At 37.0% G+C, this 16,843-nt stretch overlaps 1 protein-coding gene across 1 annotated transcript in view; it reads right to left on the bottom strand.

The window, feature by feature from the left end:
* Positions 1–16,843, bottom strand: part of Samsn1 (SAM domain, SH3 domain and nuclear localization signals 1) — a 29,047-nt gene that overhangs the window by 9,772 nt on the left and 2,432 nt on the right. The window contains exons 2-6 of the mRNA XM_041678598.1: positions 14,689–14,838; positions 10,024–10,153; positions 7,925–8,076; positions 4,928–5,134; positions 2,115–2,265 (exon numbers count right to left, since the gene is read on the bottom strand). Coding sequence (XP_041534532.1) covers positions 2,115–2,265; positions 4,928–5,134; positions 7,925–8,076; positions 10,024–10,153; positions 14,689–14,760 — 712 coding nt within the window. The 5' untranslated portion in view covers positions 14,761–14,838. The remainder of the gene's footprint in view (positions 1–2,114; positions 2,266–4,927; positions 5,135–7,924; positions 8,077–10,023; positions 10,154–14,688; positions 14,839–16,843) is intronic.

Genomic DNA, 16,843 nt, shown 5'->3' with positions numbered 1-16,843 from the left:
ACTGCTTTCTTTTTTTTTTTATTTTATAAATTTATTTATTTATTAAGGATTTCTGCCTCGTCCCCACAACCGCTTCCCATTTCCCTCCCCCTCCCCCGATCAAGTCCCCCCCCCTCATCTGATGGAAGAGCAATCAGGGTTCCCTGACCTGTGGGAAGCCCAAGGACTGCCCACCTCTATCCAGAACTGCTTTCTTAGCACACATTGTTTAGTGAGGAGCCAGGAATTGAAATGATAGGATGTAGAAGAAGCTGCCTCATCTACCGAAGAGATATCTCTGCATCAAGTCTCACGGGTGGACTTTATGTGGTCTCAAGCTCTGAATAAGTCATCTACTTTTCTAAGTCAATTTTGCCTGCGTTTGAGACTCTATCCACCTGTGCTCATCCCCCAGTCCTCAGAACTTCAAATAAAACTATATTATTATAAATAATTTATTTATAATAAATTATATATATAATAAAATATATAATATAATAATGAATATTATTTATAATAATAAATTAGGCATAGAATCATTTCTACTGGTTTTGGGTTAGTCATGCATGCCTAAGTTGTTGGGAAAGGATAAATATCTGTGCAAACACAACACCACAAGTAGAAAAAAGAAAGAAAGTTTCTAAAGAGTTACATTAATTGTTATCACATGTGAACAAGTATAGCCAGGCTGTGCCTCAGTTTGGTAGGACTTTTGAAATGCGGCAGAGAATAACCCACAAAGGAAGTCAAGGTCTGGTTGCTATATACAGATTCCCTCCTGCTCGCCCTCTCTACTGTTCCTTGCGGTATTAAGAAATCTGGCAATGCTTCCCAGACGTTGACCTGAATCTTAACTCTGAAATCACTAGGAGCTTGTGTTCAAGATACAAGGCACTTCCTGTCCCAGGCTCTGAGCCGGCAGCAGCATGAAGGAAAATAATAAAGATGAAGACGTTAGAATGAAGTTTTACTAAGAGTGTTGTTTGGAGAAAGTACTTAAGATCTACTGTTAGTTTAGGTTTTGAAAAAGAAGACTGGCTTGGATGGTTTAAAATACTTTTTTTTTTTTTTAGTTTAAAATACTTTTTTACACTTTGAAGTTAGGTTCCATTCCTTTTTCTTTGTTTGTCTTTTTTCCCTTGAAAATGTTGTTTGAGAATTCCATGCCTGAGTACGCCATATTCACATCATTTCCACCCTTCCTCCTCCTCCTGCTCCCACCATGCTTGCCCAGCGCCCCCATTTATAATTATTGTTCACACACACACACACACACACACACACACACACACTCAAGAATAGAAACAACTCTACATCTATAGCTATGGAGTCCAGTTGGTTTTGCTATGTTTGCATGTGTTTAGAGCAGAGACTCCATTCCTCTTTAATTTTTTTCCCATTACAACATACTCTGCAGTGCTTGGCCTTCCCTAAACTCAGGGTTTTGAGGTTTGACTAGATTTAATAGAAACAGTGTTCTGAATGGGCGATTGTAAAAATAAAAGCTATTCCATTTTCATAAACCCAGCTGGCAATAACTTGTACTCAGCCATAAATGAATCTGCATTTATTATTTCATCTTTAGTTTATATTTACAAATACAGAGAACCAGCTCTGATAATAAAAGTGAGTACTGAATATTTTTGCAAGCTATTATAGCATTTACAAAGAGTACTATAAACACACGCAAGATGTGACTATATGGTAATGAAATGAATTTTCCTGTGTGGTAGGGAAAGTTCATTAACTTGGAGCCAGGCGCTGTGCCGTTCTACGGTAGACATATGTGGCATTTCTCACTAATGGCTCACACTGGTACTAAAATATTTGTTTCTAAGTCCCTTGGTCTTTGAGAACGCAGGCATCCACTGTGTGTAAATTAATAGCTTGGAAGGACGAAAACAAAAGACCCAGAGAAATTTGTTTCTTTTGTTAGAATACAGTCAAAATTTTTTCCTAATTATACATTTTGGCCAGATTAATATCTGATATTATATAAAAAATCTTTCATGTTATAAGGAAGAATGCTTTATATGATTCTTAGTAAGTGACATTGGGGTTATGCTTTTAATGATTTCACTGTTTATATTAAAGTATGATGATCAGGAGGGAGAAAGGTGGATATGTACACTTACTGTCTTCATCCAGGAGACTCTCAGCAGCTGAGAGTAACCTCATCCTGTCTTCTGGATTGGCAATGTTTAATTCAATGAGGTGACTTTCTTTAATATCCTTCAGGTCTTCCAGGGTCTCATAGCCATTGAGCAGAAGTGTTGAAGTATATTCCTGTAGGAGGAGGGAAATGTGTATAACCCGTAAACTGATAGGGCTCAAATATTGTGATTCCTCTAAATTAAAGCAATTATACAAATGCCTATGACAGCAAAAAACGCAGCGGAACTTGTGCCTAGGATCATTTTATTTATACTGCTTTCCCACAAACAAACACTAGGGCACTTAATAGAGAGTGCTGTAAATTCTTATCCTTCAGAAGGACAAATGTAAGGAAGAAATAGTCCCTTGACTCTGATGATAGCAGGAAATCATGGATCTCTTGTCAGCTGACTTGTTCATCCCACTTCGTACCTCATTAAAAGACAGCATTTTCTTAAGGCTTTCAACACAGTACCTCTCATAGACTAAGCTATAGTAATATCTCTGCACCTGTCTCTCTTTTTGATTGCTTGGTCATGAAAACATCTACTCTCATTATTTTCTTAGTGTAGTTAAATGATGAATTTGAGCTCTAGTGAGATGGATTAGTAGGTAATCTGCTTGCTGCCTAGGCTGGTGACATAGATTGGGTCCCAAAGCATAAATGGTAGAAGAAATCCACTCCTGCAAAAGTCCTCTTACCTCCGCATTCACACCACAGCGTGCGCACGCGCACACACACACAAACACACACACACAATGCACGAATAAATAAATGTGAGAAATAAAAATTAATTCAAAGCAGACACAGTTCTGTGTACAAAATGAATTTAGTATTTTGACTGAGTGAAGAGGTATTATATATTTAGTGAATTACGGGCTTGCTATATAATTTTTTTCTTTCTTTTTTTATTGATTTTTATTTAGCTCTACATTTTTCTGTGCTCCCCTCCCTGCCTTTCACCTCCCATTTAAATTTAAATTTTAATTACACACGAAAGGCTCACATTTGAAGTAAGCGTTTATTTCCTTTCCTCAGTAGGGATATTTTGTATGTCATTTGTATCAACATATATTAGGGTAAAATTCTTAGACTTCTGATCATAAAGTATCTATGTGGTTGTCAGCCTGTGGGTTGTGCCCTTCAGTGGGTTTGTATATCAAATATCCTGTGTATCATATATTACATTATGACTCATAACAGTAGAAAAGTATCAATTATGAAGTAACAACAAAAATAATGTTATGCCTGGCAGTGACTTTAATCCCAGCACTTGGGAGCCAGAGGCAGGTGGATCTCTGTGAGTTTGAGGCCAGCCTGGTCTACAAGTACTAGTTCCAGGACAGACAGCAAAACTACACAGAGAAACCCTGTCTCAAAAGAACCAAAAATATAATAATAATAATAATAATAACAACAACAATAATTTTATGGTTGGAGGTCACCACAACCTGAGGAACAGTGTTAAAGGGAAGGGTGAGAAACACAGCTCTGTTATTTCCACAACCACTGTTCTAGCAGACTGAATATGCAAAGTGAAGTGACATTTTTTCCAACTTCCTCAAAAATGTCTCCAATTTTATTTAAATCTAGTTTTAATATCTTTATTTCAGTTACTAAAATTAAATATGGTATCAGAAAGTTTTAAGTAATCAGAAAAAACTTATTACAAAGCACATTTTAACCGAAAAGGGGGAAAGGATAATGATAATTTGTTTTAAAATAGTGTATTTTAGAAGAACACAGAGTCCCCAAATTTCCATTCTTACACAACAATCTAACTCTGACTTCTTGAGTATGATGTTTAACACACTTAGGTGTTTTTCCATGGGTGACAGAGGCAGGTTTTCAATGGTGTTTCCCCCCAGGAGTATCACTCTGTCTCAATCATTCTATAATGAAACTTGAACAGTATGTTGGCAGACAGAAGAGTAACTTAATAACTCAGAAATAACAATTAAGGAAAATATAATTGCTTTTGTATTGATGAATTACACTAGCCAAATACTGATGAGTGAATTTTGCAAATGAATTCAAAACTGAGAGTATGGTGGATACTGTGCTATGTAGCATGTGTGTGTGTGTGTGTGTGTGTGTGTGTGTGTGTGTGTGTGTGTTTCTGAGGCAGCTTCTATTACACTGAGAACGGAGTGATGCTACTTATGGTAGATATTGTACTATGTAGTATATTGTACCATGTAACAAGAGCTATTTTTTAATAGGTACTGATATAATTAAAATAGGTGATTGGCATGCCAGTGGTGCAATGGATTCAAGTGGGGTGATCATAAACAAACTTTTCCTTGAAATAATCATTAGAGCATTAATGATCACTGTTTCTGAAATTACTTCTGAGACGATTATATTCAGTTATTTTCTCTGCATTTCATTTTGATCTCTCTATCATAAAAACACAAGCTTCCTTTCATTCCTCTTCTGAGTCCCTCAAATTTGACTGTATTCTACCTATTTTCTTGGTCATTCACACTTAAATATTTTTCTGTGATTTCCTATTCTCCTAGATATCTATTTTTTTCATTTTCAGTGCCATTTCTCTACATTAATCTCTGCTGTTGTTGGCTGCTAAGTACGATTAGGGTTTAATCCAAAGGGTGCTACATCAAGATCTGTCTTTGCATAAAAATGTAATAAAGGAAAATTAAGAGCTGTTCTAGGAAAACAGATTTTCCTTTGCTGTAAATCTTACATTCTTAACAACCATGTGTAAGGACTAATCCACTTTCTAATCTACCCATTTTCCAGCAAAAGCAAACAGACAAAAGGTTTACTAACCTGGAGGTGAATCTGCTCTAAGAAATTCTGCAGAGTCCCGGTGCTCTCTCTTTTACTATTTCTGTGCGCCTTTGTTTTCTTAGGAGCTGCTTCTTCTTCTGAGATAACATCCACATAAATAAATTTGAAGTTTCCAACTTTATTGTTCAACATCCCTGTCCACATTCCCATTGGTGTTTTACAGATAATGTCTATCACGTCTCCTTTCTAAGGACAAAAGCAAATACAAATCAAATTCCAAAGCACCATCATGCTTTAGTAATATGGAGAAAGAATGGAACCATAGGAATCTTAGAGGGATGAGGATAGTGTGGTAAAGGTCTTCAGAGATTGCAGATATAGATAGGAGTTCGCATCCTCAATGAAAGTGCTCCCTATATAGCAAAGAACACCAGCATGCTTGATGGTACTTTTCTTTTCCCTATTATATTAACTCACTAACTGACATTTGTATAACAATATACATGGTATTTTAAATATGCTGTTATCTTATCACAATACATATATATTGCGTAGAGAGTATGAGGTATCAGACGATTGCTTTAAGTGTTACAGAAAAGGAAACATTGATATTAAGTGACTTGTTGCATTCCTAAATGAAGTTAAAGATGGGGTCAGAGCTCAAGCCTAAATTGTGTGAGATTAAAAATGATCCATTTTTTTATCCCACCTCCTAAATCAATCTAGGAATAAAGCATCAGATAATCATTTGAATGTGCTCTCTTAAAGGTGAAGAAACAAACTTGGACTCTTTGTTCATGGTTTTAGCTCATATGGCACGATTCTTTTACAGTATAAAATAAGTCTATGCAATATGTTTTATTGAGCTAAAGTAATTAAAGTAAAGGCTTTACTAAGTATGTAATGGAAGTATTTGTGCCCAGTGTCACTCATGGAAGCACTCATCTGTGACCTACAGAAACCTACAGGGAAAGATCTCTCTCTGGCCTGGAGGAGACTAACTTTTCAAGGTCCCCAAAATATAAGAGGATTAATCTGGTTGGCCTGGACAATCATCTAGTCAAAGGGTCACCTCTTGGGAAGTGGGCTCACCTTAAGTCATGCTCAAGGGAGGAGAGGAATGAGAGTGAGTCCTTTAGTGAGCGAAACAGCTATTACTTCCTAGAACTGCACCGCTCAGGTAGGGCTGCAGACAGTTTCCCAAGTCTATCTGAATTACTCAGAAAACCATAACATTTCCTTTCTATTATATCCCTTTTCTAAGTGTGTTTTCCTAATACTTTGCCTTCTTCTTTTCCACTGCAGTACCCACCTCTACCGTGTAGCTGCTTGCCTGCCATGTAGGTGACATCCATGCTGAACTAACTCAAATGCCATGCTTTTCTCTGTTTCTTTTCTTTATTCCTCTTCCCTGTAGCTGGAGAAACTGAAAACTTGCTGCCCTTGGTTTTTTTTTAATTACAATCAAATTTTCCTTAATTTTGAGCTCATTCTTAAATTCTTTTATTAATGAGACTAGGAATTCCATGTAAGGACCTCGATTTCCCAGATAGCACATTGTAGCCTTACTGGGATTTCCCCAAATTCTGATAACATCAAAAGGAGATATTCTATAAAATAAAATCCACAACACAGTTTTCGTTGAAGCATGAATTAGGCAAAATGACATGACCAAACCAACTGGCATTTTGTGTATTCATATCTAAAACTACATTTGGTTATAGGATGCAATTATTGGCAAGAGTAAAAATTCTCTTGACAAAACTTTGTTATGAGAAGATTTAATTTCTAGAAAAATGTGCCTATTTTATGAGTCATGTTTACTCAAATAAGAATCAAAGTTCAAAGTTACTCTTTTGAGATATAACTTTACATCCCAATGGCATGCCATAGATCCCAATATTTGCTAGTTTTAAGGCTCTATCCTTAAAGCTATGCTTAAATCTGTATTTTCATGCAGGTCTGTGAACATATGATTGAAGAAAAATACCAATTTATTTGTTCTAGTAACAAATAACTGGATGTGATTGTGACTGAAAGATATGATCTCTCTGATTTGGGATAGTATGTGTACCTGTCTGTCTTCTGAGTTTGGGTCTAGGTGTTTGCACTTTTCCCTGAGAGAATGAAGAGACAGGCCAGATACTATACACCCAGGAGACCAGCATACTCCCTAGAAGCAGTAATAAGTTTCTAGGTGTGACAGTTCTTCACTGGGTCTTCCCTGTCATATTTTACATTTGTGGTCTTGTACCCTGTGTCGTTTAAACTTACAAATTTCAGCAAAACTGACAGGTGACCCCAAAGACTCAGTGTCCTTACTCAGGACCTGTGAGAAGTTTATTGTGTTCTGTGACAGCTCCAGAAAATCACCTAGTGGCACATGGACATAATTTTGTAGGGAGTTACAACAAACTATGTTCTACCTACCCATGGGAGCTTTTAGAAGGACGTCAAGTCTCAGGGGAGAGCATAGTGTGGCTGGCACCCTGATTTTGCCAGTATCCTTGTGAGGATAGCAGTTGAGTCATACCCAAGTTTATGCCCTCAAAAACTGCGATTGAATATTTATGTTATTTAAAGCCTATAAGCTGAGGGTAATTTGTTGTATGGCGACATTTGTGGAAGGGTTATCAATAGGAAAAGAGCTCTGGTTACATGAGGCAACCAAATTAGAAAGAACTGGAGCTGCCCAGCCAAGTGTGGTTCCCCAAGCCTTTGCTCTGCTGGGTGCCTGTCTCATAGTTCTGTTTTTGGCTGCTCCCTTTGCTCTATTATTTGTGTCTAACTGGTATCAGGTGGGCACACCTAGCTGATCACCTCTGAGAGCTTCAAAAAATGCAGACAATGCATTCCCTTCCCACAGATTCTTATGTCAATGGCCACAGGAGACTGATCCCTCTCACCCCACCTCACACTAAGTTCAAATTGGGGCGTCAGTCCAGCTTACCATGAACACAAACTTTCTGTAGTTCCTAAAGGAAATCCCACAACTGGCATTCGACAGACCAGGAAGCAGATGTAATGTGGGCCTACCTTGATTTTGAGGGAGTCGGAATCATAGGGACTTGGAGTGAAGTCTGTGTGCACTCTGGCACGGCCACAGAATGGCCCGGCATAGGGGCTGTCGTCATCCAGTCGAAAACTGTCCCTGTTACTTGCTCCTTCTGAACAGCTTGTTATTCCACCTTATGAAAAAAAAAAAAAAAAAAAAAAGGTTAACAGGTTATCAAAGGTTCGTAGCCTCCGGCACCTTGTCTAGAGCAGGAGCAATGGATGCCAGTCTGATTGGGCTTCTAATCACACTCCCTCGGTGACTCACTGTTCAGAGTTAGTTGTGACTTGTTCCCTGACAGTCTGAATATGCTCCTCAATCTTTTTTCCAATCCTGTCTCATTTTGGCTCTACGATCTGATCTATCTTAAAGGGCATTAAGAAGTGCCCACTTACTAATCTGTAGCAAGGTGTAGGTTCAAGCCTAGACCTAGAAAGAAATTTTCATACTTGAAAACTAAGAAGGAATTTAATACATAACATTTTAATCATGTATTATTATTGATCAAAAATGGCCTACACATGTCATTTCAGAGTTCCTTCTAACTTACACGATTGTAATGAATGTTTGCCCCAGAATTCTGACTGTGTGCCAAAGGCCAAAGAGAGAAAAATGTTTGCTTATAAAAGGTGATGCTTTTGTGTGTCTTGCAGAGGAGAAGATGGCCCAGACATCTGTACCTCCAAGCTATCCTATTCTGCCGGGCTGCTTGATTTCTGCTCCCCTTCCTTTCTGATCTTGACTTCGGGAGTAAGAAAGCAAAACAGAGCAAAGCTATTTGGCTTCAGTTTGTTTCTTTCTGTCGGGTCAGTTCTGGCGCCAATGCGAGGGCCTCCGTGTTTCTCCCACACCCTCAGTCCCCTCTCTTCCTCCTGGAGAATGACCTTTTGTGCGCGGGGAGTCAACAGCGGTAGTTTCCCTAACGTGCATTATGAAATAAGGTAAAAATCCTGCAGGACGTTGGGCATTGTGCACGAACAGAAGTGTAGCATGGAAGTGGAGCATTCTCTCCCCAGGCCTCCCTTCTTGAAGAATGTGTGGGAGCAGGCTTTACCCCATGGACTGGAGTAAGAAAATTCTTCCCACATTCAGTATCACAATGTGAATTTGAATACTTTTAGCAGAAATGGATACTTATGAAAACTGAATCACACACACACTGCATCCTTCAAATGTTTCTGCCTTAGTTTTCATCACAAAATAACTGTTGTACAGCAAATATGAATAAATTTGAGGATATTTAAAATATCTTCTCTTTGTGAGTCATCTTCAATAACAAAAGTAGTTGATTTAAAGGGAAGAGGAAAATAAACTTTTCAGTGACATTTGCAATTCCTGAAATGAAGGAGGAAAGATAACACTTCACATACAGAAAGACATAAGGCACCAGCACCCTCAGTACTTTCTTGTGAGTATTGCAGCAGAAAAATGTGACTGCATCTTGAGTAATGTCCTTCTTATCAAATATCAGTGTTGGCTCAGCAATCCTTAGAGTTGCCCACTGGTGACATATGTATCATGTGGTAATATTCATTGTTTCAGTCTCTACTTACTAATGGTAAGTGTAAGTGATAGAATTGAGGCATGTATCCTGCACTTTGCAGAAAACCAAAATAAATTAAAAAGAAAGAAAGGAACGAGGAGGAAGAAGAAGAGGAGGAATGGGAGAAATGAGAGGGGGAGAAGAAGAGACAAAGACAAAAAGAAAAAATCAAAAGAGAAAAATAAAGAACAGAATTTTATTTTTCTATTTTGATTAATTTTATATCTTTTGACTCAAGATAACACAAGGTTTTCTGAGCACACAATTTGGTATCAGATTTTGTTATTTAGCACAACTTGTTCAAGTCATTTTCATAAGAGTCCTGCAGGCTATAGTGTTAAAATATGTTATGCTATGTGTCACAATCAATAACGCCATGTATAGTCAATGTATCCAACCTTTTCAGCTTCTCTATATCAAATGTCTGATCTTTGTTTCTAATCTGATAAACAACCTCAAGGTGATCTTTCATTGTTTTTTAATTAGTTTAACCCAGGCTTCATTTCTCAGATGCCTCCTCTTACACATTAGCCTTACTTGACGAGCTCTGCCCACTGTAGAGGCTGTCCATAGAGTCGCTGGCTTTGAGGGAGGTCTTCTCTGTATGTGTTCCAATCATGGGATCACTGTTCCGATATGGGAGGACTTCCTCTCCATTTTCCTCCTCCTTCAGATGAAAACATATCAGAGGTTAAGTGTACAGATCAGATTTCCATGGAGATTTCACTGTGTGCACTGACTCTACAAGCAAGACACATTTAAACAATAAAACACTCATGAATACATCAGCATGAAATATGAGAGTCATTAATCTTCAGTTCATTTTCTAGGAAAACAGTTCAGAGGATACTTGGAAAACACCCCTAGATGAGACAGTGTTTGTTGTGGAATATAACTGCAATTATAATGGTCTAGTTTTGAAAATAAAGATGAATATCATATCAAGCCTATTTAATCAGAAATGTTGGCTATATTGGCATTGATGCTTCTTCTGTTAAAGCACAGCTACTTCTTCATGTCCTCCCTCTTATCTGTTTGCTGCCATTACTAATCCTTTGAGATCTGATACTACAGGCTTAAACTCTGCACATTTGTTTCATGTCAGTTATTTGCATGCTCTCAGATCACTAGATATGAATAAAACATGCTCACTTGGCAATTCTAAAGCAAACCTTATCTCAGGAGCTTTACAAATCGCATACTGTGCTTGCCACCTAGTCAAGTGAAAAGCAAATCTTGCATAAAATGAGAAAAGACAGACAATTTCAAAACAAATTACATTTCCTTGAAAACATCTCAAATGTTTGCCATTTTTAGAAAGTTTGGACAAAGCTTATGAATTTCTTAATACCCATCACATTGTAATTCAATAGTCTTATTTTGAGCATTACTGAGCATTGATAAAACTTCATAATAAGCATAGACTTAGTTTGATTCTCATTATTCATTCAGTCATTTAGGGAAGGTTTATGAAGCACAGCCTAGTAGGTACTTGCCATCTTTCAAACAATTGTGGATACTCTAATAAACAAGATAACATAGGAAAAGGGTTTGGGCTCTAAGAGATTATGTTCTAGTATGCATGGGCTAGGAAATGTCTATAAGCTAGTATTCATATGTCTTTACAGGAAATGAACTTATGTACATGGAAATATTTGGTGTAGGAGGTCCTTCCGTCTATGTGTTGCTTTTATTGGTTAATGAATAAAGAACTGCTTTGAGCCTATGGCAAGGAAGAACAGAACTAGATGGGGAAAGCTAGGCTGTGTGCTGTGAGAGAGAAGGGTGGAGTCAGAGAGATGCCATGGAGGCACTTCCAGAGTAAAACATACCGAAAATTTGCTGGTAAGCCACTGCCATGTGGTGATACACAGATTGATAGAATGGGCTAAATTAGTATGTAAGAGATTAGCCAATAAGAAGCTAGAGCTAATGGGACAAGCAGTGATTTAATTAACACAGTTTCTGTGTGATTATTTTGGGTCTAAGCTAGGCAGGTGGCTGGGAACCAACAAGCAGCCCTTCTCTAACAAGTATTAGTATGAGCTGTATAAGTGCTATGAAGGAGATAGGTTGTATAATGTCAGAGAACTAGTAAATTGGGCAAAAGTGAGAAAGGTTTGTTGATTTAGGCAAAATGAATGCCAAAGACTTCCACTGTAAGGTAACAAATGCCTTGAGTTTACCTGAATAAGTATGAAGATACCCTTTTATAACATGTTGGCCTGAATTAAGAGAGAATAGCACTTCTGTTTACTTCTGAAGGTACTTTACTACCCTTTCCTTAAGCAAAAGGAAAGATGAGAACAAAATGGAACTCATAATTAGCTTTGGATGTACAGGTCAATATCACGAGAGAAAGGAAGGTATTACATAGTAACTCAAAGAAGTGATTGAGATCCAATTCAGGAAGAATGTTGTAGACCACTGTGGTGACCATGGGAATATGGCACCTAGATCTTAATGTGTATTGTGCAAAGTATGTGAGCTATGGGGTTGGAAACTGCATGCTATGATTCCATATTGTCATCCCCCAAAACTCACATGTGCATTTAATTTCCACTGTGCAGTACCATAAAAGGGGAAATGTAATCCGACTTTGGTGTTTAGAGGCACGGCCTTGGGGAGATGGTTGGGATTAGATGAGGTTATAATAGAACCACATTGACTAGGTGTTGGTGGCTTTACTAACAAAGGGATAGACACTATCCTGTATTTGCACCTCTGTTGCCTTGTAACCCTACCACCAATAAGGCCATCATGAGATGTGGCCACTTTTTCTTGGACCATAAGTGCAACTAAAATAAGGCTGTTTGTGAATAATCAGTTCGTTATGCATTGCCATTAGCAACAGAAATATGACTAATACACCGTGGCAGTTCCAGCTATTCCCCTTGCTATTTACCAGTGTGTTTGCACTGAAGCCAGACCCTCCAATGTGTCAGTAGCTGAATACTTATGAATAAAATTTGTGCCTATTCTGGTGGGGAATTAAGGAGTTCTTCCAGTGGGAAGTTCTGGTTCAAGATCTAGCCAAAACGTTCTCAGAAGAGGGCTGTAAAGAGAAACTCGGATATTTATCTCCTCTTGCTCTTTTTTTATAGATGTCAGACTTGTACTGCCATTGCAAGGCTCTCCCTATGCACTTACCCTTCTTAAGAGTTCATAGGTGCTGGGTGGTGGCATGCACCTCTAATCCTAGCACTCTGGAGGCAGAGGTAGGTGTATCTCTGTGATTGGAGGTCAGCCTAGTCTACACAGAGAGATCCAGGAAAGCCAAGGCTATTTTACAGACAAATCCTATGTCAAAAAACAAAACAAAACAACAACAAAGAGTTCACAGACATTTCCCTAGTTCATCCTTGGTGTTTCTTTTATTTCTTGGAGGTCTGTTCCACAGAGGACTAGCCAGATTAGCAGGCTCTATCACACTGTATTGATAGAATCCTTTACAAGACATTCGGAAGCTTTAATCTGGGGCCCAATGGCATAAGACTGTCTAAGATCACTAAAGAGGAGAGGGTATATTTAGTGGAGCATCAAGTATTTTAATAAGCCTTGGGAAGTCTTACTATTTAGAGAGATAGAATCAAAAGCAAAGGCAAGAAGAATTCTGGGAAAGACAAAAGTTCAAAGAGTGCTCAGAGAAACAGAAAGTTTTACATATAAACATGTCACCCTTTGTGTCTATAGCTAAAATGTAAAGTGTCATTGTGTTTGGGCATCACAGAGGTTATTACTGTTGCAATAGAATACCAGGGACAGAATTCAAGTAGAAGAGGGCTGAAAGAAAATGAGCATAAGATATAGGAATTAACAATATAAAACTGAAATATTATACAAGGCATATTTATATTTATGATCTATATATTTATAACAATTTTGAGTATGATTGTCAGATGATTTTAAACATTGGTACCAAGACATTAAAATGGGGACAGAAGAGTCTTCAACAAATGAAACTGAGTCAACTAGATATTCACATGAAAAAGAAGGAAGTTTTACTCCTCTGAAACACCACACAGAACATTGAAATCCAAATAGGTCTTACATTAAATTTTAAGAGCCATTAGGAGAAAATACAGAAGTAATCTTCATTATATTATGTTAGGTAATATCTCAAGTATGATACCAAAAACCAAAGAGCAAGAAAAACAGAAAAGTTGGATTATTATAAAATTATAAATATTTGGGATTCAACTAATACTATAAAAATGAAAATACCATGCACAGAATTTAGAAATCATATTTGGTTAAAAGGCTCGTTAAAAATTATATAAACATTTAAAACATATTAAGTAGCAATAACCAATTATTAAAAAGCAGACAAAATATTTAAATAGACATTTCTTTAAAGAGAAATAGATAGGACCAACAAGCACATTAAAAGATCTCAGTATCATCCATTATAAGAGAAATGTAAATGAAAAATTACAGTGTGAATCTACTTCATCTTCACTAATGGCCAATACTTAAAAAAACACAAGCTGACATGATATAGAAATATTGGAGCCATTTATTTATTAATATTGGGTAAGTAAAATTGTGCATAGTTTTGGGCAAGCAGTTGCCAGCTTCTCAAAATATTAGATGTAGAATTACCATGTATTAAGAAGAAACAAAAAATATTTTTATACAAAGAATCGCACACAAGTGTTTGCAAAAGTATTACTCATAATATGCCCAAAGTAGAAACAGCTCAAAAACCCAGTCATAGATGTGGAAGCGTAGATTATTTATAAATGGGCTAGTATTTTGTGATAAGAAGAGATAAATTACAGATAATCGTTACAACTTAAACCATGTGCTCTTCTTTACATGCTAGATGTGTGAATTTTCCTCTTTTAAAACAGGAGTAATAATCCCTTAAGATCTATAAAACTGGGCCAACCAGATGGCTCAGCAGGTAAAGGCACTTGCTGAACAAGCCTGAGGACTTGAGTTTGATCCAAGGAACCCATAAAAGTTGAAACAGAGAACAGACTGAAAAGTTGTCCTCTGATGTCTGCATGCACCCTGCTGGCACTCATGTGCATGAGAACACACTGTTTCTTAAAGCACTACAGAAATTCCTGAGTATGATAGTAAAAGAAAAAATAAGACTAAATGATTTGCAAAACACCAAATAGTCTCTATCTGAAGAAAGAGCCGACTGAATATATTACAAAAAATATAAAGATACAGATGGCAAAATACACTTACTTTTTCCTCAGAAAGGGCTTTGATGTATTTCCTCCCAACTTTTTTCTTCATTGTCCATGAAATCGCCCTCATTTTTTTACCTAGATTTCCTCCATTATTTGAGGTTTTATTTTGTTCTTCACGTCCATTGGTTAGTTCCCCTTCATGGACCTAGTGGAGTTTAATTTAAAAAAATAAAATAAAATTATAAAGAAGAAAAGATCATTTATTTGAGTTGAGTGCTTTTCAGTGCTAGGGATTTCCCTGTGTCCAACCCTATGAACATTCATTGATAACCGCCTTAGGGAGAACGCAAGTCTGGATATTTTGGTCATTTTGTGCTGCACACATTCTGGGCACAGAACATATTGTTGAGCATTTCCAGCTGCATAAGAAACTTCCTTGAGAGCTCTCACCATTGCATGTGAAATTTTTTGAGGATTTCAGCAATGGCTTAATAGCTTTATTATTCATTTTAGTTCTTGATTTTGAGATGATCAAAACAGAAGTCACCATCAGGCAGCATGATTGGTTACAGCTGTATGATGGGAGATAGTTTAGTTGTGGCGGGATTAGAAAACCCTAATCACTCTTCTTGATGGAAGAGCATTACAGTAGCCCCTTGCATTTCAAAGAAATTTGCATGGACATAGTGATTTTTTTAAAGAAGTTTGGAAGTTAATTAAATCAGTTGAAATCTACAATGTTTTCATCTGACTAGGTGTGTATGCATGTTCATTGTTCACTTGAAGTAACAGTAAATAATATCTGGCTCAAGCCACCAATAAAGAAATTCTCATGTAATATATAAATTGTATGTATGCAATAATTAAATCTTTCATTTGTTTTGCTGTTACCGTGTGCTCATTAACAATCTTCTTTATAAGGCAGTGGTCTCCGCTATGACTCAGAACAAAACACAGGTAAGGGTGTTTGCCTACAAAGCTCAACAGCATAGCATAAATAAATCAATGTGATATGATATAATTAATGATGAGGAACTTCTCTGTAGTGATCTTAAATGCTTTAATCTGAAAGTTTAACCACATAATTAACATTATTATTAATCAGTGTTTATAAAATATGTTACATCATATAGAATCTGTGTAAAATGGCATACTTTCATGAACTTAACTCTTTGCTACTGATCAGATTTTAAAACAGCATCTTCAATATTAGGGAACAGTTTGTTTTAACAAGTCATGTGTGGTGATTCTGACTCACAGATGGACAACAAAACTTAAAAGAAATGGTAAGAAAATATTGCCACGGTTGTGCATCTCCTCTACCTTCTAAGGTCCCCACTGCAGTCTGGACATGTTTTGCCTTGGCTACATTGAGATAGCCATGGATCTAATAAGCTATATAGCCACGGATCTAATAAGCTATCTAGGTCTCCAGTTAAAATGTAGTAATCGTGAAAAAGTATCTTATTTATCATTCTCCATGCTGTCCACACTTCCTGTTGTTGATCTGATGTACTACTCATCTTCTCTGCTCTTACTTTACTTGAAATTTTGTTTGCTCATTTATTGTTCATCTGCATCTCACACATGATGTATGTTCTATGAGAATAAAGGCTTTGACTGTATACTTTATTTTGCCTTAAGACTTCTTGAAGGCGTGTTACCTGGTGCTCAGTGTCCTCTAAGCAGAGGAAATTCCGATGTGAAAATTTAAGACTGTTTCCCCCCTCCCCTAGAGGACATATTTGGATTAGATGTTCTTGGTACCACAGATGGGCAAGACATGAGCTCTGAAGGTCATCTGCTTTAGTACTGCCCACCATGCTTGATAGGTGGACAGCTAGTCATTCCCAGAACATAAAAAAGAGGGGAAACTTCTGAGTAGTGAGCTTTAATATTTTAATATGAGAGTTTAACCACATAGTTAACATCATTATTAATCAATATTATATTTTGCTTCATATCTTACCCCAAATTGCCTATGATAAATATGAATGGACAGCTAATTTAAGCCCTCATTGCACATTATTAATTCCTACATTCAAGGTTATAAAGGCAGAGTCTTTGCTTAATTCAAAATACCAGAATAAAATTTGATTTGGAAGCACTCAAATTTTAGTTAGCCTTTTCCTTCTCTCTTTTCCTTACTTATAACTTTCTTGTTTTTAATTGAAAAATTATTTTACTAACTGAAATAAATATGAGAGTAT

Source organism: Microtus oregoni, unplaced genomic scaffold (genome assembly GCF_018167655.1).
Source record: "Microtus oregoni isolate MIOR12 unplaced genomic scaffold, Mior012 000030F_ref0000283, whole genome shotgun sequence".
Taxonomy (NCBI): domain Eukaryota; kingdom Metazoa; phylum Chordata; class Mammalia; order Rodentia; family Cricetidae; genus Microtus; species Microtus oregoni.
Note: the sequence above shows the minus strand (reverse complement) of the source record. Positions and strands in the feature narration are given on the sequence as shown.